Below are 27,361 nucleotides of genomic sequence, written 5' to 3' on the forward strand. Positions count from 1 at the left end.
TGGAAGGGTACACCGGGCGTGGGACCACCCTACATACCGACTAAAAAGAAAATAGATGGCACCCCGTACACATCTACACTATCTATATGGTGGAAAGGGCACTTCTCAATTACTGCCGGCAACACGAGTCACCATAAAAGCATGGGAGAGAGCAAAGAAAGCTATTGGGAGGTCAAACCGGGTCACAAAGTCCACGCCGCTCTGGGAAGGGGGACGGGTCAGAGAACTGCACAAATTAAAGAGATTTGAGGCCTGGGATCGCTTGGGTGCCTCTACAATAGGGGACATCCTGGAAAGGGGTCCACTCAAACCTTGCCTTAAAATTAGTCAGGAATAATTCCTGCACATATCCCAGTTTATTAAGTATGCACAGTTGTGCAATGAGTGGCAGATTGAGGACATATAATGCACGGACCTACCCGAATACGCTCCACTAGCTGGGCGACTACTGCAAAAAGAGCTCGCAGAGAAGGCAGTCTCCCTCACGTACTGAACCACAAACAAAAACAAACCAGACACTTTAAATGGGTTACGGAAAAGGTGGGAGAAAGACATCGGGCCTTGAGAGCATATAGATTGGGTGGCAGCCCTAATGCATCCTAGAGAGATAGCCATCAAAGCAAGGCTACGCATCGTACAATATAAAATTCTACACAGAGTATATTGCAACATGGAGAAGCTCTACAAGATGGGCAGGGCAGAGGCACCAAATTGGCTCACTTGTAGAGACATCAAAGGTGATTTTTATCATACCAAATGGGCATGCCCCACTGTAAAAGCCTATTGGGAGGCCATACTTAGAGTATTAGGGGCGATAATGGGGGTGTCACTGCCGGTTGAGCCCGGATTTGTCCTCCTAGGGATTCCGAGTGAGGTAGATGTTACCAGGACACAACTGCTCTTTGCCTCCCTGGGTCTGCCGTGGCAAGCATGATCTGGCCAGACGCTGGGGGATGGAAGAAAACCTACGATACAAGAGTGGACCAGGGGGATGGATCGCTACATGGCCACCGAACGTACTACATACCTGAGCAGGGGGTGATCCCGAAAATTTCACAGGGTTTGGGGGGCCATGGAGACATTACTGTGGACTAGTCCTTTAGGACACTGTACATGATCCCACGCTGTTGCCGGTCAGAGATGGGGGCACTGCCATAGGAGAGACATTCACTAGCCGAGAACATAACGTGTTACCCTTATTAGATGGCTTTGTGGTGAAGACAGACTTCATAGAATGCAAATACTATCTGCTGACCCCAACAGGGCAATTAAGGGAGGATGGGATTTTGTCAATTGTGGCTTTGTTTTAATGCGACTGAAGTTATGGTTTTGCTATTTGTATACATTTGTCATCTGCAAAATAAAAAGAGTTTTTAAAAAAAGAAAGTGCAACAACAACATACAGATGTAACTGTTTACTTTATGTCTATTACGTGGGATGTGGCAGTCGGGGAGGTGCAGCTGACAAATGACAATGGAATAATACTTAGACAATGAATGCTGTTGTGCACTTATAGCAGACATGGGGTTGAGTCATTAATGCCAGATGTTATGAAAATGGTTTAAAGAAAAAAAACTAAATAACAAAGAGAAACTATAAAAAAAGTAAATAAAAAAAAATAAAAAAATGTAAAACAAATTGTTAAAATTCAAATAAAAAATTAACAATTATTTAAAAAATACAATTAAAAAAACTAAAATTGAAAAAAATACAAATAAAGAAATCTAATTTTTTTATCCTCAAAGATATAATAATTTATTAAACAGCTATCTCATTGCTCAACACTTTTTTTTATTTTTTAATACAATGCCATCCATGACATAGATTATGTTTCAATTTAACAGACACCACAGAAACAGTTGTTTTTCATGCACCCATGACTAGCACTGTGTCTACTGGCTGGAAAGCCGATTCCATTGGCAGACTAGGCCACATAGTGCTTTAAAATAATCTATTAAAACCATGGAGAAAATGTACTCAACATTGCAACATTTTTTCTTTACTAACGATCACATGCAAAAAAACTGCAACAGCCAGCAAGAAGGCATGGCCACAACAAAGAAGACATGCAGACCTATAGCAAAAGCACCACTGGCTTGCTACACAAAATGGCCACCAGCTACATGATCACAAGTAACAACAAGCAGGAGGCCTGGAAAGCAATGAAAGCATGATGGCCTATTGCAAAAGCACATTGGCTGTCTACGCAAAAGGACCACCGGCCACATGGTCAAACAGCAAACAAGGAGTCATGGCCACAACAAGAACACATGCAGGCCTATGGCCAAAGCACTCTGGCTGCCACAGAAAATGGCCACCAGCCACATGGTCACAACAACAAGCAGGAGGCCTGGAAATTAAAGAACACATGTAGTTCTATGGACACTGACTATACAAAATGGCCCCTGAACACATGGGGAACAAAGTCAAATGGTCTCCTATGGCAAACACACGCACACACACACTGGCTGACAAAGGTGGCATTGGTAACACAGGGAAACAACACAGGGAAAGCAGCATTATTTCAGCAGTTCCAAAAACAGGACACATCCTCCAAAGGGATTTCACTACCTAAACACTATTTGCAGAAAGAAAAAAACATGAAATACTACAAAACAAACACATTTTGTATTTTAATCCAAATCCGCCCATGGCCTAAATGATGTTTCAATCCAACAGACACCACAGAAACAGTTGTTTCATGCACCCATGACTAGCACTGGGCCTACAGGCTGGAAGGCCAATTGGCAGACTAGGCCACATAGGGCCAGATGTAGGAAGCGAAAAAGCGATCGCAAACGCTGAAATTTGCAGAATTTCAACGTTTGTGACCGCAAAATAGCCCTGTGCAATGTAGGAAGTGGAAAATCCAATCGCAAAATAAGGAATCGCAAAAAAACAGAGAAGTCAATTTGCGATTCCTTATTTTGAGAATTTGACCTACCGAGTCTCAAATTGCGTCTCGCAAATTGTGAAATCACAAATAAGAAATCTCAAAGAAATTTAGGAAAATCGCAATTTGCGAGTCGCAAATTACCACCAACTCAATGTACGTGGTAACCAGGTGCACTGCATATAAACAGCCCCAGAATGCATCATTTCTCACACAGCCCTGTATGTCACAGCAAGGAGGATACGGATGCAAGCAGCAGCACAGAGGATGAGGAGACGACAGGAACGCATATACAGAGTGCGTATTACCCTGTTCCAACTGATAGAAGAGGAAATACATGAGAGGTACAGGCTTCACTCCACTACCATCCTAGACCTGGTACGTGACCTGCATCCAATCCTGGAGCATCAGACACGCAGATCGCACAAAATTCCACCACATGTGCAGGTCCTGTGTACCCTGCACCTACTTGCATCAGGTAGTTACCAGGCGGTGATAGCAGTAGCCGGAGGGGTCTCACAAAGTTGCCTGTCACGCTTCCTCAACACCTTCCTGAATGCCATGCTTCAAAGAATGCACTATTACATCCGGTTTCTCACCACGCAACAGTAAATGCATAAGACCAAGATGGATTTCTATCAGATGGCTCAATTCCCACATGTCATTGGGTGCATTTATAAGACACATATTGCAATCTGTCCCCCCTCTGCTACTGAGTACGTGTATCGGAACAGAAAATCATATCATTCAATCAACGTCCAGGTCATTTGTGATGCGTCACACATCATAACTGATATAGTAGCAAAATTCCCAAGAAGTACGCATGACTCCTGCATCTTCAGGCATAGTGGAATCTATACACGTCTGACTGGGAGAGAATTTGGAGAAGGATACCAGCTAGGTAAATGCATGTGACACACTCTGATGTATGCCTTGAATGTATCTGTAGTTGGCTGTGATTGATGTGTCATCCTTTCCCATTTAGGTGACAGCGCATATGCAGTGCGTGCATTCATACTCGCCCCATTTCTCAACCCATCTACCCCAAGTGAGAGGAGATACAATGCTGCCCATAAATAAGTCTACGCGGAATGTGGTGGAGCAGACATTCGACTCCTGAAGAGCAGGTTCCGCTGCCTCCACAAAAGTGAAGGTGCACATCAGTACCGCAGCTGTGCCATCCTACACAACCTGGCCACAAAGAAGGGAACCCCAGTGGAAATCACAGATTCAGACTCAGAGGATGAGGAATGCCCACGGCCACATCCTAGAGCAGCAGGTGTTGTAGGAGCCGCAGATGGGAGAGACAGACGTGCTAAGATCACACACAACTATTTCTAAGTAAGTAATGACACAAAGCTGATACTGATATTTGCATAACAGTGTTTTATTGTCCTTACATCAGGCAATATGTATGCACACCGCCTCACAATACTGGTCTCTGTGTGCCTTCAGTTGCCCATCATGGCATGTCAACACTGCATGCACATGGACAACCCCTTTCACTGGCTCACATGGGTTACCTCACCCATCAGCAAATGTCAGCCACAGCATGGACTTATTTCCTGCTCCCATGCCCAGCACTGCTTCGCTCCGTTTTCACACTTCCCTCCCTTGACGACTGTTTTGCTGATGGCCCTTGCCTTGCACTCCGCCGTCTGGGCTAAGCGACAGGTGAAGTAATGCTGCTGCGGCTGGTGACCTTCTCACTGTCTCCAGCATCCCCAGACCCTGTCGCAGCTATGTCGGCTGTCTGGAGCAGTTCAACAGCACTGGTGACCTGCACCAATCCCCTAGCAACATCCTGGCTGCAGTTGGCCATTTCCACCTGCATGGCAACTGTGCGTCTGCTCAATACAACTGTAGCATTGCATATGCGTTTGACCGCCTTTGTGTATCCATCCATGCGCTGTTTTTCACGGCGCCTTGCGCCACGTTCCCTCTGCATATTGCTGCATAATTGGTGTACTGCCACAGTCATGTCCCTCATGCACTCTACATTGGCCCTATGACCCTCAGCAACAGCGGTGTTCAATCAATCAATCAATCATTTGTAAAGTGCACTACATACCAGCGGTGCTCTCAAGGCGCTGGGGGGAGGGGGCTGCTACTGATCGAAAAGCCAGGTCTTGAGTATCCTCTAGAAGGTCAGCAGGTCTTGGGTCTGTCGTAGGCTCAGTGGGAGGGTGTTCCATGTCTTGGCGGCGAGGTGGGAGAAGGATCTCCCGCCGGTGGTTGTTTTTCGGATGCGCGGGACGGTGGCGAGTGAGAGGTCGGCGGAGCATAGCTGGCGGTTAGGGATGTAGCAGGAGAGCCATCTGTTGAGGTAGGCTGGACTGGTCTTGTGGAGTGCTTTGTGTGCGTGGATGAGGAGCTTGAAGGATATCCTCTTGTTGATAGGGAGCCAGTGCAGGTTTCTCAAGTGGGGGGTGATGTGGCCGTGTCGTGGTACGTCGAGGATCAGTCATGCCGAGGCGTTTTGGATGCGTTGTAGTCGTTTGATGAGCTTGGTGTGGGCTCCCGCGTAGAAGGCGTTTCCGTAGTTGAGTCTGCTGCTGACGAGGACCTGGGTGACTGTCTTTCTTGTATCTGTCGGGATTCATCTGTAGATCTTGCGGAGCATGAGGAGGGTGTTGAAGCAGGAGGAGGAGACGGCGTTGACTTGCTTTTTCATTGAGAGCGTTGAGTCAAAGATGATTGCCAGGTTGCGTGCGTGGTCGGTGGGTGTCGGGGCTGCCCCCAGTGCCGTCGGCCACCAGAAGTCATCCCAGGCTGAAGGGTTGGAGCCGAGGATGAGGACCTCCATCTTGTCCGAGTTCAGCTTCAGACGGCTGTTCAGTTCATTAATGCCCTCCTTGATGTCCCTCATGTTCTTGTTCAGAGACACCAGCTGCCATTGCATGAATCTCATTGTCTTCATTTGCAGCCGCTGCACCTTCACCATGGTACCTCAATACCCGCAAAGACACTGGATTCCTCACCCTGCTCAGACAGACTTTGTGACCTTGGTCTGCGTCGGAGACCACTTGTGTGGCTACGCTGCTTGGGTGACTGTAGGTCCAGAGACTGTACTGGCTCTTCGGGCATGGTCTCCTCCTCTCCCTCCTCCATCTCCTGTAGGGTTTCCACAGTGTACCTCCTAGGTCTTGGTGGAGGTGTGGGTGTGACCACTGTGGCTGGCTGCGACTCTTCCTCCCCAATATGTTGTTGCCCAGCTGCCTCATGTGTCGCAGGTTCGCCTGTGGATACAAGATGTCCATTTACTGACTTTCCTTGAAGCATTTGTATTACATTAAATTTACATGATTTGCTATTCACACTAACAGTTCTCTGCTTGGTTATTGACGGGTGTGAGGCCCCTGTGATTGTGTTCACAAATGTCACTGCTATGCTATATGAGTTTTGGGACTACATCTCCCATGATGCATTGCTGGTTTTTAGCAAAATGTGGACTGGAGTGGAATTCTAACTTGCTCATGGGGGATTGGGGAGGGTAAGGGTTCAGGACAGGCAGTGCCTGCACCTTACCTTGTATTGTGTTGTCTCGGGCTGAGCTGTCCACGTCTCCTATGCCACTTATTCTCTCAGGCTGGAGGGTGAACTCCACCAAGTCATCCAGGGATGTTGTGACAGGCTCTGTGGATGGTCCGCCACCTGTCTTTTTGGCTTGCTTCAGTCTTTCTGCAATCCTCTCCTTCGCTCCTGAGCGCATGTCATACCAGCGCATCTTCAGGTCGTCGATGGAGCGCAGTGTGAACCCAATGGCATTGATCTTGGCTTGTATCTCCAGCCAGATCTTTCTCTTCTGCGATTCAGGTACATGCAGTGATTTCTTGACAAATAGTTGGTCATGGGTCTTCGCCACTTCCTCAATCAGGACCTCCAACTCCCTTTCACTAATCTTGTGCTTCCTTTTCCTTTCTGCAGGCTCCTTTGCCTTCTCCTGTATATCCATCCTGTCAGTTGGTGTCTGCCTGAGCACTCCTGTGCAGCTCCAGGGTGTGTGCTCCTGCCCTCTGCCTCTCCCACAGCCTCAGGCACTCAGAAGCAGCATGGGTGTGGCCACTTCCTGTATGTGATGTGATCAGGAAGCACCCGAATTGCAGTTTCGGTAATTTGCGAATTTTTTGAAATTGCGATTTCACAAATACAGAACTGGTATTTGCGATTCGGTACTCAGCATAGCGAGTTTTAGGGAATCACCAATTATTTGCGATTTCTTTCCTACATTGCCATTTTGCGATTTCTTAATAGCGATTCGGTAAAAATCGCTATTAAGGACTCTCTAAACTGATTTTACCTACATCTGGCCCATAGTGAATTAAATCAATGTTGCAAATTGATTTTTTTAAAACATGCAGTGAACTGTGCAACATTTTTCCTTTATAAAAGAAGAAACATCGCTTCCAAAGAAATAACTAAGCCCCTACTGAAACTACAGGCCACCCACCAGAATACATTTTTAAAATTTATTAACGTACAAATAAATGCAGGTGCATGGCCCAAATCAAACAGACAACACCAATTTTTCAACTTGGTTGTGAAATCTCAAATACAAAGTCCTTAAATCTAATGGTATATGCAGCAGACACAAAGGGGCCGATTAGGATGTCTGTCGGAGGCTATCCGACTGACCAGTCATTTTGCGGTCCGACCATCGAATTACTATGTTGGCAGTCAGAGATTAAACCTGCCGGTTATTCCGACACCGTTCTGACTGACTTTGGAAGTCTTCCGGCCAGTGGGAACCACACCGTAATCCCATATGGATGACCTATCCGCCGTCGGGATTACGATGTCGGTTTCCAACTGCCTTTCCATGCCGGTCTTTCCGACATGGAAAGGCTGTCGGAAAGAGACTTTGGGGGGCACCAGCAGGGCCCCCTTTCCTCTGCAGTCTGCAGTTGGTGGAAGAGGAGGTACCTAGGGTGCCCCTCTGTAAATCCCTGCACTGTGTGGCAGATACCCCATGATGCCTGTCACAGTGTGCAGGGTTGTACAACCCCCTTTTATTAGGGAGCCAGTATTACAGCCGTTTACGGGCGTAGCACAAGCTCCCATAGAGAAATTGGAGAAAGCGACCAAACAGTGTTCGGTCGTATCATAATCAGGTAGTCGGAACCACTGACTGGAGGTCCGTCGGTCCCGTTTTGTCAACGGTGTCGGTCAGAGGAATCTCCAACCGACATCGTAATAGGCCCCAAAGAGTTATCCTTACAGCTCCAAATCAAAATAAAAAATTACCAGGAAATGGACAATGCACTGAGAGGAGCCTTCTGGCCAGGAATAGGAAGTTGAAGACTCTGGGGCACTTCCTTCCAGTTGGAATAAAGTAAAAGAAGGAATACTCGCACAAAAAAATCAATGCTAAAAGTCCATTTGAGGAGGTGTTGATTCCAGATCATAGTTTTGGGAAGATTTTGATGCTTCTCATGTAGAGAATCTTCCCCAGTTTGCAGCGTGGTAGATCCTGTGCGTTCAGGGTTGCGTGTGGCAGAAAATGTCTGCCGGAAGTCGCTGGCGCGCCCAAAGGACATGTTGACGAGTGCAACATCTCACGGAAACATGCGGCCATCTAGCAAATCTTGTGGCGCCCGAGACCAGCTCTGAAAATCTCGCGGGCGATCACGAGTGCCCTGCAAGTTGCTACCCTATGTGTGAAAGGACATTTCAAGCGCATTAACCCAAAAAATATCTGTCCCGTTGCAGAGTTTGCAGTTTATCGGTAACACCGTGTTCTCCGTGGAACATGGAATTGCTGAATTCTGCAAACTCCACGAGCGGAGCAGATTTTTACAACAAGAACTACCCCTTTCTCCACCTCTCTGTAAACACACCTCCTGGCACACTGCTGGTTGGGGGATGAAGTCCTCTTGGATGCTGAGGGTTCTTGGGGTCCCAGAAGCTCTCTTCCTATCTCCATTATGTCTGACACAGCAGGATTCCTGAAGCTGGTCGGAGGCCCCGCCCCTTTGTCCACCACTTTGCAAACATGACTACTAGTTAAAAAAACATAGTAATTCACCTAGATAACCAAAGGTTACAGGGAAGTTATAGTTAGAAATAGATTTTGAAAAACCTTAGAAATGCATTGAAAAACCCAAAGGTTACAGGGGCATTATAGTTAGCAAAGAGAATTGAAAAAAACCCCTAGAAATTCATTGGAAAAAAACAAAGGTTACAGGGGCTTTAAAATTAGGCTCAGATTTCACTCATACATAATCAGTGAAAATGGCCAGTTATAGTTACCTGAGCTAACTAAACATGTTCCCGCGATGCATTGCTTATGACCTCACATATTACATCACTCAAGACATTGTGAGTGACATCACTGATGACATTTCAAATGACATCACTAATTACATCATCCATAGAACCACTCACATACCTATTCGTACCCCAATACAGCCTCTTGTGTGTCCGCTCACACACCCGCACAGCCACTGACATACCCATTCACAGACCTAAACCAGTACTCACATACCCACTCACTCCTCCATAGAGGCACTCACACTCACTCACTTGTTCAGCCACTTACTCAATCATTCACTCAACCATACAGCCACTCATACAACCAGTTACTCATCCATACAGTAATTCACAACCAGTTATTCACCCATACAGCCACTCACCAAACACTCACTCATACTACTCACACACCCACTTATTTACCTACAAAGACACTCACTCACCCAGCCAGCCTCTCTACACAGTCACCACACCCATGTTAGCCCTCACACAACCACTTACATACCCATTCACACATCCATACAAGCATTCACACATCCCCATACTCACCCATACAGCCATTCACACAGGCACTCACTCATCAATACAGCCACTCACACACTAACTCACTTAACAAAACACACATTCAAACAGCCACTCACTTACCCATACAGCCACTTACACACCCAGTCACTCACTCACCCATACAGTCACTACACACCCACTTATCGACCTATACAGATACTCACACCGCCACTCTATCATCAATATAGCCACTCACACAGCATCTACTCACTCACACAGCTACTCACACACTCTCTCATACACCCATACAGCCACTCATACACCAGTACGCACAAGGACACATACAGTCACACACATGATATATATTAAAAGTAGTATTACTCATTAGTGGTGCACCTAGTATATATATTTTTTTTCATTTATATAGCACATAAATCACCCCCTAGGGGTATCTCTACGATATAGGAAACATAGCAGACAGTACTGACCAAAAGACCTCAAGACTCAGAAGAATTCTGTTTTAAGATGTCTTCTACAAGGAAGATATTCTGAAAATGTTTGAAGATGTATTCGTTGCTGATCCCATCAGGTCTTTGGGTTAAGTTAGGGATTGACATCTTGAGTCCTTATGACTCCCTAGTCGGTGGTGCCAAATATGTTCTGATGGATCTATTGCTCAACATGGCCGTAACGTGGGATGGTTAAAGAGCCAAGTGCTGGCGCGGTTGTGGAGTTTCTTAAAGACATTTTCTTGAGGGAGGGTTTTCCTATAATTTTTCCTTTCTGAGAATGTCTCTAAATTTATTAGCAAGGAACTGCAAATGTATCTTGAGTCACATAGTGTTAGGCACCTTAAGAGCTTGTTGTGTCACACACAAACAAATGGTCTTGTCGACAGAATGAATCAGGTCGTTGATGAGTGCATCATATGGGCTAAGTGTAGCAACCACAATGCTGTGAAGTGAGTGTGTATCCTGTTGTGGTTTTTCAGGACTTCTTCACACACTACTACAAAGGTTTCCCCCCTTTGAATTATTGAGGGGTAGAAAGGCTAGCACTAGTTTTCGACCAATGTGGATGGCTAAATGGCTGAAAAGTGAATTGAATGTTGAGCAGGTGGTGTGCTTAGTCAAGAACAATGTTGGTCTTGCTCAGGAGAAACAAGAATGCTGGTATGACTAGAAAAAAGTTAGGCTTGTAAGAATAAAGGTTGTAGGACATAGTTTGCATCAAAACTCCTGTTCATGTTCAAAAAGGGAGAAGGAAGTTCCGTGAGAGTTGAGAAGATTTATGGAAATGCTGTTAAAGTCTATGGAGGGCACTGGTGGAACCTCTCAAAACGTTTTAAGGTGGGGAGTGAGTGTGAGAGTGATTGTCAACATAATTCTGTCCCTGCCGATCATCTCAACAACCATTGGGGTCTCAGATTTGATCAGGACGGTCAATACTCAAGTGATGCTCAAGGTGTTTTGGGAGGGTACTCCCAGAGACCTTTGTTACATAAAACTTAATGATGCATTGTTAGGCCCAGCAGGTTTCAAATCAGAATGCAACCTGTGTTTTTATTACCTAAGTTTTCAGGTGGAATTTTTTTGGTGGTATCTATTATTTGGTTTTGTCCTCATGTGGTCATCCTCCCTTTCCCTGGTGTTCTGTCTAGGCGATCTGTATTGGTTTGTAGATTGTTTTGGAGAAGGTAAGATATGTTATACCTTTCTGCTTAGCTTTTGTTATGGAATCATCAGTATTCAAGATTCCTTGTATTAAAATGTGATGATGCAGGGTTTTATTTATTCAATGCGTTTTTATATAGCGCAAACTTTATCCGAAGGTGTCAGAGCACTTTACATTACATAAGGACTTCATAGTACATAGATAAAAAAACAGAAAAAACTTTAAATTCACATAAGAATGGTAGTAAGTACAAAAGTCTACTACCGATACTAATGGTTAGAGTTACATATAAACAATTTGAAGTTTCACTCAAGGAAAAGATGCAAACAGATAAACTCTAAATTCACATAAGAATGGCAGTAAGTACATAAGTCTACTGCAGATACATACTGGTGGTTAGAGTTACAAATATACAAGTTGCAAATTCACTTGAGGTTACATTCTAAGAAAAGTTGAAGGGTTTGGGTTGGTCAAATATATAATACATATTTGATCTTCTCGCCAATACTGGGGTACTTGCTTTCATCCAGGCCTTCAGGGTGTTGTTGCATTCACAAGTGGTGATCTTGGGCCTGGATGGATCCCCCAGCTGGTGATGTCCAGATGTCCTCCACGCTTGTTGGGATTGTGGCTTACCAGTCAGGCTCTAGCACAATGAGGAGGCCGTCAGTCCTCTTCAAAGCAGCTTCTTGGGGGCAGTAGTTCGGCCCTGCTCCTTCATCACCCTCGGTCCTCCATTTGTGTGCCTTTGCAGGCGCGGCCACGCCACAGGGGGCTTGCGCTCTGGATCAGGAGAGCACCGAGATGCAGCCGACCAAGGGTCAGGGAGGGCCCGGCCTCCTCCACGCGGGATCCCCTCGAGCCTGGGCCATGGCACTCAGTGCGGCACCTTGCGACAGAGGCTGCACAGCTGATCAGCCCTCGTAGGCTCCACTTAATATTCCCTGGGTATCCGCAATGGCTGTAGGTAGGAGGAGCCTCTCTCACAGAACCACAAGGACTCATTCCCCGGAGGTCACAACTCTCCAAATCTCACCAGGGAGTTGCGAGGCTCAGTAGGCTGCAAGGCGGATGCCAGCTGTGGGGCGGGAGGAGGTCTCCTAGGTCTATGGGCCCCCAAAATAGTCTACCGGTAAGGGGCACCTCCCCTGCAAACATGTTCCACTATGGCTGCTGGTGAAATCAGGAAGACCTCCATGATCATTCCATCTTCCGCGCCATCCCCCAGTCCGACCGGGATCAGTATGAGGTTGCTCTGAGCTGGGCTGCCACCATGGCGGTGATGCCACCTCACTCTAGCATTTCACCGGTGGTGGCGTCCCATTCACCTGATCATCTCAGCGCGGCTCGGCGTTGCCCAGGGTTCCTGCCCGTTATCGATTTGGGAAAAAGGGGGTGGTGATGGACAGAGTTTCTGAATGATGCAGAATACTCTTACCAAGTCAAGAGATCATGGTTTTAATCCATCACCGTTTTTTAGCTCACTGCACCATCCCAGCTCAGAACCCGGCTACATGCTAATTAGTCTGTACCTGTCCCAGTGCATGATGGGAACAGGGCAAACCAAACTACCAAGCCAATTCTTATACTGGGAAGGAAACAAGCTTCCGGGGACCGGTTTCTGGCATCACAGCCTTCGTCGGCCCGGCTTGCCTGAATCCTGATGGTGCAATGAGCAAGGGACTCACGTCTGAGCATACCCTCCCACACTGAGTGTGGATAAAATCGATTTGGGAAAAAGGGGGTGGTGATGGACAGAGTTTCTGAATGATGCAGAATACTCTTACCAAGTCAAGAGATCATGGTTTTAATCCATCACCGTTTTTTAGCTCACTGCACCATCCCAGCTCAGAACCCGGCTACATGCAAATTAGTCTGTACCTGTCCCAGTGCATGATGGGAACAGGGCAAACCAAACTACCAAGCCAATTCTTATACTGGGAAGGAAACAAGCTTCCGGGGACCGGTTTCTGGCATCACAGCCTTCGTCGGCCCGGCTTGCCTGAATCCTGATGGTGCAATGAGCAAGGGACTCACGTCTGAGCATACCCTCCCACACTGAGTGTGGATAAAATCGATTTGGGAAAAAGGGGGTGGTGATGGACAGAGTTTCTGAATGATGCAGAATACTCTTACCAAGTCAAGAGATCATGGTTTTAATCCATCACCGTTTTTTAGCTCACTGCACCATCCCAGCTCAGAACCCGGCTACATGCAAATTAGTCTGTACCTGTCCCAGTGCATGATGGGAACAGGGCAAAGCAAACTACCAAGCCAATTCTTATACTGGGAAGGAAACAAGCTTCCGGGGACCGGTTTCTGGCATCACAGCCTTCGTCGGCCCGGCTTGCCTGAATCCTGATGGTGCAATGAGCAAGGGACTCACGTCTGAGCATACCCTCCCACACTGAGTGTGGATAAAATCGATTTGGGAAAAAGGGGGTGGTGATGGACAGAGTTTCTGAATGATACAGAATACTCTTACCAAGTCAAGAGATCATGGTTTTAATCCATGACCGTTTTTTAGCTCACTGCACCATCCCAGCTCAGAACCCGGCTACATGCAAATTAGTCTGTACCTGTCCCAGTGCATGATGGGAACAGGGCAAACCAAACTACCAAGCCAATTCTTATACTGGGAAGGAAACAAGCTTCCGGGGACCGGTTTCTGGCATCACAGCCTTCGTCGGCCCGGCTTGCCTGAATCCTGATGGTGCAATGAGCAAGGGACTCACGTCTGAGCACACCCTCCCACACTGAGTGTGGATAAAATCGATTTGGGAAAAAGGGGGTGGTGATGGACAGAGTTTCTGAATGATGCAGAATACTCTTACCAAGTCAAGAGATCATGGTTTTAGTCCATCACCGTTTTTTAGCTCACTGCACCATCCCAGCTCAGAACCCGGCTACATGCAAATTAGTCTGTACCTGTCCCAGTGCATGATGGGAACAGGGCAAACCAAACTACCAAGCCAATTCTTATACTGGGAAGGAAACAAGCTTCCGGGGACCGGTTTCTGGCATCACAGCCTTCGTCGGCCCGGCTTGCCTGAATCCTGATGGTGCAATGAGCAAGGGACTCACGTCTGAGCATACCCTCCCACACTGAGTGTGGATAAAATCGATTTGGGAAAAAGGGGGTGGTGATGGACAGAGTTTCTGAATGATGCAGAATACTCTTACCAAGTCAAGAGATCATGGTTTTAATCCATCACCGTTTTTTAGCTCACTGCACCATCCCAGCTCAGAACCCGGCTACATGCAAATTAGTCTGTACCTGTCCCAGTGCATGATGGGAACAGGGCAAAGCAAACTACCAAGCCAATTCTTATACTGGGAAGGAAACAAGCTTCCGGGGACCGGTTTCTGGCATCACAGCCTTCGTCGGCCCGGCTTGCCTGAATCCTGATGGTGCAATGAGCAAGGGACTCACGTCTGAGCACACCCTCCCACACTGAGTGTGGATAAAATCGATTTGGGAAAAAGGGGGTGGTGATGGACAGAGTTTCTGAATGATGCAGAATACTCTTACCAAGTCAAGAGATCATGGTTTTAGTCCATCACCGTTTTTTAGCTCACTGCACCATCCCAGCTCAGAACCCGGCTACATGCAAATTAGTCTGTACCTGTCCCAGTGCATGATGGGAACAGGGCAAACCAAACTACCAAGCCAATTCTTATACTGGGAAGGAAACAAGCTTCCGGGGACCGGTTTCTGGCATCACAGCCTTCGTCGGCCCGGCTTGCCTGAATCCTGATGGTGCAATGAGCAAGGGACTCACGTCTGAGCATACCCTCCCACACTGAGTGTGGATAAAATCGATTTGGGAAAAAGGGGGTGGTGATGGACAGAGTTTCTGAATGATGCAGAATACTCTTACCAAGTCAAGAGATCATGGTTTTAATCCATCACCGTTTTTTAGCTCACTGCACCATCCCAGCTCAGAACCCGGCTACATGCAAATTAGTCTGTACCTGTCCCAGTGCATGATGGGAACAGGGCAAAGCAAACTACCAAGCCAATTCTTATACTGGGAAGGAAACAAGCTTCAGGGGACCGGTTTCTGGCATCAGAGCCTTCGTCGGCCCGGCTTGCCTGAATCCTGATGGTGCAATGAGCAAGGGACTCACGTCTGAGCATACCCTCCCACACTGAGTGTGGATAAAATCGATTTGGGAAAAAGGGGGTGGTGATGGACAGAGTTTCTGAATGATACAGAATACTCTTACCAAGTCAAGAGATCATGGTTTTAATCCATGACCGTTTTTTAGCTCACTGCACCATCCCAGCTCAGAACCCGGCTACATGCAAATTAGTCTGTACCTGTCCCAGTGCATGATGGGAACAGGGCAAACCAAACTACCAAGCCAATTCTTATACTGGGAAGGAAACAAGCTTCCGGGGACCGGTTTCTGGCATCACAGCCTTCGTCGGCCCGGCTTGCCTGAATCCTGATGGTGCAATGAGCAAGGGACTCACGTCTGAGCATACCCTCCCACACTGAGTGTGGATAAAATCGATTTGGGAAAAAGGGGGTGGTGATGGACAGAGTTTCTGAATGATGCAGAATACTCTTACCAAGTCAAGAGATCATGGTTTTAGTCCATCACCGTTTTTTAGCTCACTGCACCATCCCAGCTCAGAACCCGGCTACATGCAAATTAGTCTGTACCTGTCCCAGTGCATGATGGGAACAGGGCAAACCAAACTACCAAGCCAATTCTTATACTGGGAAGGAAACAAGCTTCCGGGGACCGGTTTCTGGCATCACAGCCTTCGTCGGCCCGGCTTGCCTGAATCCTGATGGTGCAATGAGCAAGGGACTCACGTCTGAGCATACCCTCCCACACTGAGTGTGGATAAAATCGATTTGGGAAAAAGGGGGTGGTGATGGACAGAGTTTCTGAATGATGCAGAATACTCTTACCAAGTCAAGAGATCATGGTTTTAATCCATCACCGTTTTTTAGCTCACTGCACCATCCCAGCTCAGAACCCGGCTACATGCAAATTAGTCTGTACCTGTCCCAGTGCATGATGGGAACAGGGCAAAGCAAACTACCAAGCCAATTCTTATACTGGGAATGAAACAAGCTTCCGGGCACCGGTTTCTGGCATCACAGCCTTCTTCGGCCCGGCTTGCCTGAATCCTGATGGTGCAATGAGCAAGGGACTCACGTCTGAGCATACCCTCCCACACTGAGTGTGGATAAAATCGATTTGGGAAAAAGGGGGTGGTGATGGACAGAGTTTCTGAATGATGCAGAATACTCTTACCAAGTCAAGAGATCATGGTTTTAATCCATCACCGTTTTTTAGCTCACTGCACCATCCCAGCTTAGAACCCGGCTACATGCAAATTAGTCTGTACCTGTCCCAGTGCATGATGGGAACAGGGCAAACCAAACTACCAAGCCAATTCTTATACTGGGAAGGAAACAAGCTTCCGGGGACCGGTTTCTGGCATCACAGCCTTCGTCGGCCCGGCTTGCCTGAATCCTGATGGTGCAATGAGCAAGGGACTCACGTCTGAGCATACCCTCCCACACTGAGTGTGGATAAAATCGATTTGGGAAAAAGGGGGTGGTCCTGCCCGTTATCCCCAGACTGAGTGAACCCCCTGTAGCCGGTACACTCTCCTCAGGCTGTGCAGCTCTGCTAGATATTCTCCAGTTTCAATCTTGGCAGCACCCAATAGGTATGGCTGAGAATTCTTCCACAGGAATGCGGGCACCAGTTAGGAGGATTATGCCGGGCAGCCTCAGGCCCCACCCGGAGCTCAATTCACAGTGTCGGTACAGTCGCCATCTTGCTACTATAGCAGGGGTTAGGAATGTTATGATGCTGTGGTTGACAGTTAAACTGGGGCTGGTAGCAGAGGGGCTACTGTGTGTTTGTCCTCTGCTCCCATCCAGCTCTGTAATTATAAATAAAGGTACCTGCTTTAATTCTGCCATCTGAAGCACTGTACTACAATGAGTTCTTCTTTTCTCTTTCACAAATACCAATGAAAATAAAAAATCAGCTGAGAAGCTTATTGTTTAAAAACAACCATCACTAGTTAAACAGCTGCTTCAATAATTACTTTTTAATTTAAAAATAAATCATCACAAGTATTTGGTGGCCAAGGTATGAGTTGCAGCACGTTTTGTTCACTATGTCAGATTTTGCAATGGAAATAATTAAAATTGCAGTAGTGTGCCAAAACCAGGTTAGTTGGGTTTTCCAGTGCTTGATCTTGCATTAGAGCCCACAATCAAGTAGCCACTCTCCTACTAGTGGCCAAATCAGGCTCTCCGGATGACCCATGACCCTCTAGAATCTTACAACTTACGGTACAGCCTATTGCCACCTACCTATCCTCTATGTTCAATCAAATATTTTCACAAGGGACTTTTCCCACATTGTGGAAACAAGCTTGTATCCTCCCTCTCATAAAAAAGCCAACTCTTGACATCAATGACCCCGCCAATTATTATCCCATTTCTAGAATTCCTTTACCGGTGAAAATCGCAGAAACAATTATCAACACAGAACTATCTAATTTCATTCTTGATAACCATGAGTTAGACTACAGTCAGTCCGGGTTTAGAGCAGACCACAGTACTGAGACTGCATTTATAAAAAGCACTGAAGAAATAAGAACCTCACTGGATAATGGGGGGGTCAGAGGCCCTCATTTTATTGGACTTATCCGCAACGTTCGACACTGTGGACCATGGGCTTCTGGTCCACCGTCTGAACACCATAGGAGTTAAAAATAAGGCCCTTGCATTACTGTCATCCTTTCTTTTTGGAAGAGCTCAAACTCTGACCTTGGGCCATTTCAAATCCTTACCTTTCACACTACTTTGTTGGGTCCCTCAGGGCTCCTCACTGAGACCAACCCTATTTAATACATATCTGTTTCTGAATTGGCCTTCTTGATTAAAAGCTTCAACTTGAGTCCCACCTCCTATGCTGATGACAGCCAGTTAGTAGTATCAGCAGTGGCTAAAGATGCCTCTGGCTCTTCAAGATTACATGACTTTATGGTTGCCATAAACGGCTGCATGAGCAGGCATTGCTTAAAACTCATAGGGTGGGGGGGGTTAAGGGTCCGGAGCCTTAGAAAACCTGTAGCAAAAGAGTTGATCTAGTATGGTCTACTTGTTCATGACAATGAGATACCCTTTCCCCATTACTGGTACAGAACTTTGTCGATGTGTCATAACGAGTAAGGAAAATCGCTTGTTCTCTGGAAACAATTCCAATTTATTTCACGATGCTTTCAGACACAGGAAAAGCATTTAGTATCCAACATGTGTTCCTCCCACTTACACTGGCCATGGCCCATGCCAACAGATCATTGCAGACAGTAGATGCTTTATCCTCTTTTTCCAAGATTTTTCGTTCACGTAACACAGGGAAAGGATCTCTTATTATTCCTAACCCTAGTTTTGATTCTAACTTTGATACCGAACCCCCTGAAGAAGCCCCAGGCCAAATGGCCAGTGTACGGGGGCAAAACACAAATTGGCTACTAAATGTTTTTCCTGTGTCTGAAAGCATCGCAAAATAAATTAGAATTGTTTCCAGAGAACAAGTGGTTTTCCTTACTCGTTCAGACACAACGATATTGCTTACAACTCAACTCAAGTAAAACTGAGGTTACTCTCGTCAGCAATCTCTTCCCTGCATGATCTCCTGCTTGGTGGCCCGACACCCTGGGCCCGACTCCTTTCCTGTGACAAAAACTAAAAACCTGTGCTTCAGTAGTGACGATAAGCTCAAATATAAAGCCCAAGTATCCAATGTAGTCTCTTCTTCATTCCACATAATTAGAATGTTAAGAAAAATCTTTCCTTTTATTCCTAACAATACCAGGAAAACTGTGGTCTCAGCATTAGTCCTCTCAAAACTATACTATTGCAATGGACTGTTCATGAACCTTCAGGAAAAACTGGTCAGGAAACTTCAATCTGTTCAAAATGCAGCTGCCTGATTGATCTTTGATATTCTCAAATTCCATTCGATCTCTTCTGATACTCGAAAACTCCACTGGCTCCCGGTTCAAAAGCTAATCAAATTCAAAGCTCTCTGTGTGGCCCACAAAGCCCTGCACAGGGGAGGACCAGAATTTCTATGTAAGCATTTTAACTAGTACACTCCAAACCGATATCTTCGGTCAGCCAGCACCAGAATGGTCGCCACCACTAGATTCAGGAAGGCGATCTGGGGAGGAAGGAGCTTTGCTTGTAGCACGGCCAGGCTTTGGAATATTCTCTGTCTACATCTTAGGGTCATCTCCTCACTACTCGCCTTCAGAAAGGAGCTAAAGACATGACTGTTTAACAATTAGCGGTCCCTGTCTCAGCATGCTCAGCAAGCACCAAGAAAACCATGGGTAGACGTGCACTATATAAGTCTTTTTAACATAACATAACAATCTATGGCAGAGGTCTTCAAACTTTTGGATGCCGAGACCCCCCTGTCAACATTTTGAGGCGTAAGGACCCCCTCCTGACAAAAATGTCTAAACCTGTTGACTAAATTGCGTGGGATGAAAATGTAAATGAGGTTATGTGATGCCGCGTATTTTGGGATAGCATTGCTTCATTATTTTGATATTTGTTACACACAGTAACGCTGAGGAAAGATTTCACCCAATCAGTACCCATTTATAACCAAAATACAGCAATTATCATCAGAAAGATTTCAAGTCAACCTTTGTGAAGGGCCTTCCACTCTGCAGCAATACGTGCTGCCACATTAGAAGCTCACCTGGCCCTGACCGGAAGAAGCAGGGGTCTCTTAAAACCCTGGCGGTTTTGTGTAGAGTTAAGCCTTTTACCCATGCAGCTTTCCTCTCACCCCCTCCCTTCCATCCCTCTCTCCTCTCCTAACCCCGGATCCCTCTCTCACTTTGCAGGTCATTTTCTTTCACCCCTTTTTACAACTTCTGAACTCTCCCCATTCAACCTCTCACTTCACCTTTAATCACCTCTTGCCATTCTGTCCTTTCACTGCCCTCATCTCTAACAGTCCCTCACATTTATCTCATGGCCTCTCTGGCCCTGTCACCTCCCGTGCCCCTCAGCACTTCTCATTCACCTCGTCTCTTCATTCAAATTTTTGTCTATTTGTATCTTACACCTCTCCAGTCCCCCCATTCCTCTTTCACATCTCCCCTTTGTTCTAACAGATGCCCTCACCTTTGGATCACACTCACTTCTTGCGTGTCCACACTTCTCTTCGGCAATTCACATTTCTCCTCATCCCTGACCTCTTCAATCAAATTCTCTCACTCCCTTGCTGTCCTCTCTCATTTTGGGTGCGGATGCAAGTTCAGAATGGGGGTCGCGCCCCACAGTTTGAAGACCCCTGATCTATGGTATGCTTTTGGACCACGGCCTGAATTCAGTTAATTATTTATGCAAGAGTTTTCTCCACATTGTCAGGAATTTGTCGCAATCACCTTAAATAAAACCATATGTTCTCGGTTAAGTCTGTATATTTAAACTGTGTGTACATGTTTAGATAGATGTGCTTAATGGTAACAATAAATACACCTCTCATGGGTTACCCCAGAAGTTCTATCCCATGCCTGGGTTCTGCGGTTCTTCGCTGTGTTTGATCAGCATGAGATAGCAGCTCAGCATGAGATGCCAGTTCAGCATGCGGTAGCAGCTCAGCATGAGATAGCAGTTTAGCATGAGTTAGCGGTTCAGCATGAGATAGCTGTGCAGCATGATATAGCAGCTCAGCATGCAATAGCGGTTCAACATGAAATTGCGGTTCAACATGAGATAGCGGTTCAGCATGAGATAGCAGCTCAGCATGAGATAGTGGTTCAGCATGAGATAGCGGTTCAGCATGAGATAGGTGGCTCAGCATGAGATAGCGGCTCAGCATGAGATAGTGGTTCAGCATGAGGTAGCAGCTCAGCATGAGATAGCACTTCAGCATGAGATAGCAGCTCGGCATGAGAAAACAGTTCAACATGAGATATCAGTTCAACATGAGATAGCGGTTCAGCATGAGATAGCTCAGCATGAGATAGCACCTCAGCATGAGATAGCAGCTCAGCATGAGATAGCGGCTCAGCATGCGATAGCGGTTCAGCATGAGATAGCAGCTCAGCATGAGATAGCGGTTCAGCATAAGATAGCGGCTCAGCGTGAGATAGCAGCTCATCATGAGATAGCGGTTCACCATGAGATAGTGGTTCAGCCTGGGATAGTGGATCAGCATGAGATAGTTGTTCAGCATGAGATAGGGGCTCACCATGAGATACTGGTTCAGCATGAGATAGAAGCTCAGCATGAGATAGCGGTTCAGCATGAGATAGCGGTTCAGCATGAGATAGCAGCTCAGCATGAGAAAGTGGTTCAGCATGAGATAGCAGTTCAGCATGAGATAGCAGCTCAGCATGAGATAGCGTTTCAGCATGAGATAGAGGTTCAGCATGAGATAGTGGTTCAGCATGAGATAGCAGCTCAGCATGAGATAGTGGTTCAGCAGGAGATAGCAGTTCAGCACAGCAGGGAGCCTCAGCGTTGGTGGTCACTTGCGTTTTCTGGCTGCGAGATATGTATGCATTGGCTTTTGTAAGAATGATGGGATGTGGGTGCTGTAGATACAGCCCCTCATGGTGGGTGGGTCTTCTTACCATGCCATAAAATACTGCCATCAGTGCATATGTGGTCACAGGTGTCCCTGAACTCAGCCTGTACCACTCAAGTATGTGCACGTTGCCACGATGACCTGCCGCCTTTCACAAATGAAGATTGTACGAGAAATGACATTTACCAGGATCCATTTTTTAACAACTGCTATTTTGTATTTTCTAAAAGGCCTGGTATCATATGTCTCTTTTCTTTTACCGGAGTTGCAAACAGCTGACACTTGTGTGTGGCCCCAGGGATGCACATGCATCTGCACTGCGTGTCAGGGGTGCAGCTACCTTTGGTGCAGCTGCTGCAGTGCTCCGGGGCCCAGGGGTGGGCGGGGGTCCAGCGTGCCCTGCACCATCTGATGTTATATCAGAGAGTTCCTGTTCTGATTTGTTTTATTTAGGCAGAGTGCATGCCAGGGCTTGGCTTTGTTTACTCTTCTGGGGCGGTGGTACAGAGGGAGTGGAGGAGAAGGGAACAATAAAGAAAAGAGAGGAAAGGCATGAAAGAACAGGAGAGGAAGGCGAGGAAAGATGACAGAATGGGAAAAGGAAATAGGAATGAGTGACAAAAAGAGAGGAGACAAGGATGAGAAGAGTGGGCAAAGAAAAAGGAGTTGAAAGGAACAACAAATAAGGAGAGAAGGGAGGAAGCAGATGAGGATGAGTGACAGACAGAAGAAACTAATGAAGGAGGTAGAGAGGGGAGCATTACATGGAGGACGTAGAAGAGAGGAGAGTGGGTGGAGATAGATGGAGAAAAGGAAAGATGAGTAGAATGGGGTACTTTGAGACCCCTAAACTACATCAAGGTAGCAGGTACAGTGACACTTGGTCCTGATGAGTGATGGGCAAGCTGCACCTCATGTATAACTATTTTATTAATTGCTTGGGGGGCGGGGGGTATTCCAGGCTGTGTCACTGAATGTCTTTTATGGGGTACCCTTATTTTATGTGTTCGGACACAGTTGTACTAACACTTACACACACCAAGGCTTCAGGCGTGCGTACTGTGCACATTTGAATTAATATAGTCCGTGACCCATTGCACATGGTCAGCTGGGTGTGCAGTAATCTTACTAGATTCTCATGCACTGCAGGGGGGTTGGAAGAGGGAGCATGGATGTGTGAAACCCCAGTTCTGTTACTCTGATCATATCTAGGTGATGTGCTAGCACCCCGAAGCATTGACACATCTATAAATCATGCATGCGTGTGCACCTGTGCGCACACACATAAATACACACACACACCTAATCCAGAAACATACTACATTGCATGCATTTCCCTGCATGGAACGCAGGGCGCAATTGTGTGACATTAACACGAACACCCGCCTGTGAGTCCATCTAATGGTCCTGAAGCTGCTGCTGACCCCCCAGTGGGCCCATCCTAGGGTGCTCTGTTCCATGGTCCTTCAAAGAATCCGGTGTAACGCCAGTCTTGGCTTTACATCAATGTGCTCCAATCATCAGCCCATAACCCCCCAAGCATACCAGAGGGGTGTGTGGCTCTGTTGGGTCCAATCTCATTAGGCAGTGAATATTAGCGTGTGTTCCCCAGACCTCTTTACAATGACACTGACCCCTGCTCTTCTCTTCCTGTCTGCAGATGCTTCACAGCCTCGTTTTATGCAGGAAGAGTCATCCTCTCTTTGGACTTCATCATATACTGCCTCCGTCTCATGGACAGTTTCACTCAGAGCAGGGTCCTCGGGCCCAAGATCATCATGGTGCAAAAGATGGTGAGACCCCATCTCCTGTACTCAATACCCCAACTCCTCATTATTCCAATTCACAGCGTCATCAAAAGTCCACATTTGTTACTGCGTTGCGCCAGCACTCGCACAACGAACAGAGTTGCAGATGTAGTTACTTATTAATTCAAATGTTTTATATTATATGCATAAAAAGACAAGATACACTGTTAAGTGGCACAGTGGGCAAAGAAATGTTGGGCTGGAATGCCACTCAAGTGGTTGTCAGTGGCTAGACAAATATTCCTACATCACCTTTTTTCTGTTTGATGTAAGAGTATTCCCATGCATGGATCCGGGCTCACTGTCCCACTGGAGCCAAGCTTCACCGATGGATGGGCTCCATTCAGCCTGACACCGGTAGGGGCTTGCTTCTGTTCCAGTTCAGGGAGGGGCTGGCCTGGCAGTTCGGGCTGGACTGTTCCGCGAAAGACTGATATGCATATGGTGGGGTCTAAACTGAGGTGGCATCGTGGGCAAAAACAATAGGTGGGATTGCTGCCAGCCAGAAAGAAAACTGTGTTCTCAGCTCCCTCCAGATAGTACCAGTTTAAAGTTATACCCTATGGATTACACAAACCATCTTTCAAAGATTGATGGATCAGATTTTGAAACATCTTCAACAGTATGAAGCTGCATATTTAGATGATACAGTAATTTTCAACCCCACTTGGGAAGCACATATGGGTCATCTAGCAAGAATTCTCAGAGATCTTACAGAGACAGGATTATTGCTTGAATGTGAATTTACCATGAAAATATAAAAGATAAGAGGCATTTAGCAAAACAGGAACAGTTTGTTTAATTAAACGCAGCAGCCGGGAGAGCAGGCGACAGAGTCAGGGTCTGACCACTGTGTTAAAGCACACCTATTTTTCTGCCGCCATTTTATACATTTCATGAAGCATCATAAAACAATTTGTACATTCCTTTGGAGAAACAAAATCTGGGCCTAGTCATGGGGCTATAAATTTGACCATCAGCGTAGGTCAAAATGTGGGCCAGTGGGTACATGTCCAGATGTCCGGTATGGGGAGCGTGTGATCACTGCATGTAGTGTGCATGTGGTGTTCTCATTGGCTTAGTGTTCCTAACTTTGTGCGGCATCTGGCTTTATAATGGTTTCAGAATGCGCGTCCGTCCAGTCAAAAGTGTTTTATTGGAACTATTCTCTTTAGACCATTGTGGTGTTGCTGCCTATCTGTTGGATCGATCTGGGTTTTCCCTGTTTTTGTGTTTGTCTACGGGTTACATCCCACCCACCTGTGACCTGTTAATTGGTTGCTTCAGGCCTGGGTCGCAGGGCCTGCCTGACCATGTACTTCTGACTCTTGGTTGATGGGGAAGTCATATCGAGTGAATTCAACAACAGTGATGGAAGTTTGTTATTATGCGTACATATATCATGACAAACATTGATATTGTATTGTCCAGTATTAACAGGGTTTAATGCCAATCCTATTAAACTTAAGTGGGTTACGAACCAAATCAGATATCTGGGATACTGCATACAGACAGGAAAGGTAAGCGCACATGTGAATAAAATAGATGAGATCAAGGGTATTCCAACTCCAAAAAAAGAAATACAATCTTTCTTAGGTTTGATGGGGTATTATAGACAGTTCCTTCCACAATTTGCTAATCTAACCAGCCTGCTTACTGGTTTGCCGAAAGGAAATACCATACAAAAATCAGAGCTTGGAGTAAGGAACAACTTTATAGTTTCACACACTTACGTCACATTTTATGTACAACTCCTTTGCTAATCTGACCAGATTTTAAAAAGGACTTTGTTCTATAGACTTTTCTGATTCTGGTATACTTACACAGGAGCAGACTGGCCATTCCCTTGGTGCAATAGCAATGGATGAACTCAAAGGCAAATCATAACAAGACAAAGGGGGAGAGGGCTAACCTGGGGGAACACTGGGTGGTAGGACATTTGTGGTTCCTTTTTGATTCTGGAAGAATATGCTACAGTAATGCAAGGAAAATGTGTGACTTTTGTCACATTTTGAGGTTTGCATGGCATTGTGGGTAAGAAAACGTGTTGGGATACATGAGAGGCACACCACCCTGTACAACCTTGGGTGTTTCGTTTATGCAAATATCTAGAGTTAGCACTAGTCGAAGTCGAGAAGACACAAGAAGAAGAGGAAGCATAATTCTCGACGCCGGTCGACGAAGAGTAGGGCTTCGAGGTCGCCTTCGCCTCGACGTCGCAGTAAGGAATTGGTCTCTCCTTCGCCCTCCCCTTCTTCTCGTGTTTCTCCGGAAAAGTCTCCTTCGCCAAAGATAACTCCAACGCAGTCTCCGGCGCCGATGGATTCTCCAGCTTCCAACGCCGAGCCTGAACAGGTTGCTGAACTCCCTCCTGTGCCTGAAGGTGAACCAGTGGATCCAGTAGAGGATCCGTCGGCTCCGGCTCCAGCTCCAGCTACTCCTCGGCTGGATACAGGTTTGAACCCATACCCGCAGTTCCCGACTCCGGGTGCGGATCCAACACATTTTTTGAATGCTATTTATGGTGTTTTCCAAAGAGCAGCCTTCCCATACGGTGCACCTTCATGTCCCGTGGGTCCAATGGCGTTCAGTTTGGGCGTGCCACAACACTATGCTCAGGCACCATTTATGCCCTTCTTGCCGATGGCGCCGTCATGGCAGTTCCCGGCGCCGTCTGGAGAGCCTTCCTCCTGGTCTCGTTTGGTTTGCGTGCCTTCGTCGGAGCCTCCCTCAACTACGGCGCCGACTCCAGCTGCGCCGCGTGTGACGCTGCCATCTCCATCGGCGCAACCGACTCCGCGTAGTTTGCCGCCGATGCCGTGTCCTCGGATCCGCTCTCGAAGAGAGGCTCAGAGGCTTATAGAGGAGGAGCAGTATCGAGCAGATGAAGTGCAGGAAGGTGAACTGGGTGACTCCACGGATGAATTTGAAGGTATTCAGGAGGCAAATGGATTGGACACCACTCCTGAGTGGGAACTTTCTTCTTCCAGATCTTCTCCACCTCAAGAGTTGGCTCCTTACCATCTGGTAATGAAGAAGGCAGTGGAGCTTTTGGATTTACAGTTGCCTTCTGCGGAATATAAGCCAAACTTGTTGACTGAGGTCCTTCATTCGCCTTCCTCTATTGTCGAGCCTCTGTTGCCTTTTAATTAGGCTATCTTAGATCCTATTATGTACGTTTGGCGTAAGCCACTTTCTTTGCCTGCTGTTTCTAGGACTGTGGCGAGAAGATATAGAGTGGCTCCGGGGGATCTGAGCTTCCTTTCCTCTCATCCTTCTCCAGAGAGTCCTGTAGTACAAGCATCCTGCTCAAAACAGTCTTCGGGGGCTTTTCCACAAGCGCAAACTGACAGGGACTCAAAGAAGATTGAGCAGTCAGCTAAAAAGGTCTTCTCATCTGCTAGTATGGCGCTAAAATCAACTAATACCACTTGCTTGTTGGGCCGCTACATTCATGCCTTGATGGGGAGAAGGGTTCTTTTATGGAGGTTGTTTCTGATACTCAAGCTGCAGCTAGGCAAGTTATTCAGTCAGGCTTAGATACGGCTGACTCTGTGGCCAGAGTTATGGGTTCTTCCATAGCTACTAAAAGGCAGGCTTGGCTCCGCTCTCCCGAATTTTCATCTG

At 46.6% G+C, this 27,361-nt stretch overlaps 1 protein-coding gene across 1 annotated transcript in view; it reads left to right on the top strand.

The window, feature by feature from the left end:
* The window catches only part of LOC146808461 (transient receptor potential cation channel subfamily M member 2-like), a 3,976,112-nt gene that overhangs the window by 1,514,144 nt on the left and 2,434,607 nt on the right, over window positions 1-27,361 (top strand). The window contains exon 20 of the mRNA XM_085623954.1: window positions 23,587-23,719. Within this exon, the coding sequence (XP_085480080.1) occupies window positions 23,587-23,719 (133 nt within the window). The remainder of the gene's footprint in view (window positions 1-23,586; window positions 23,720-27,361) is intronic.

This window comes from Triturus cristatus, chromosome 8 (assembly GCF_964204655.1).
Source record: "Triturus cristatus chromosome 8, aTriCri1.1, whole genome shotgun sequence".
In the NCBI taxonomy this organism is placed as follows: domain Eukaryota; kingdom Metazoa; phylum Chordata; class Amphibia; order Caudata; family Salamandridae; genus Triturus; species Triturus cristatus.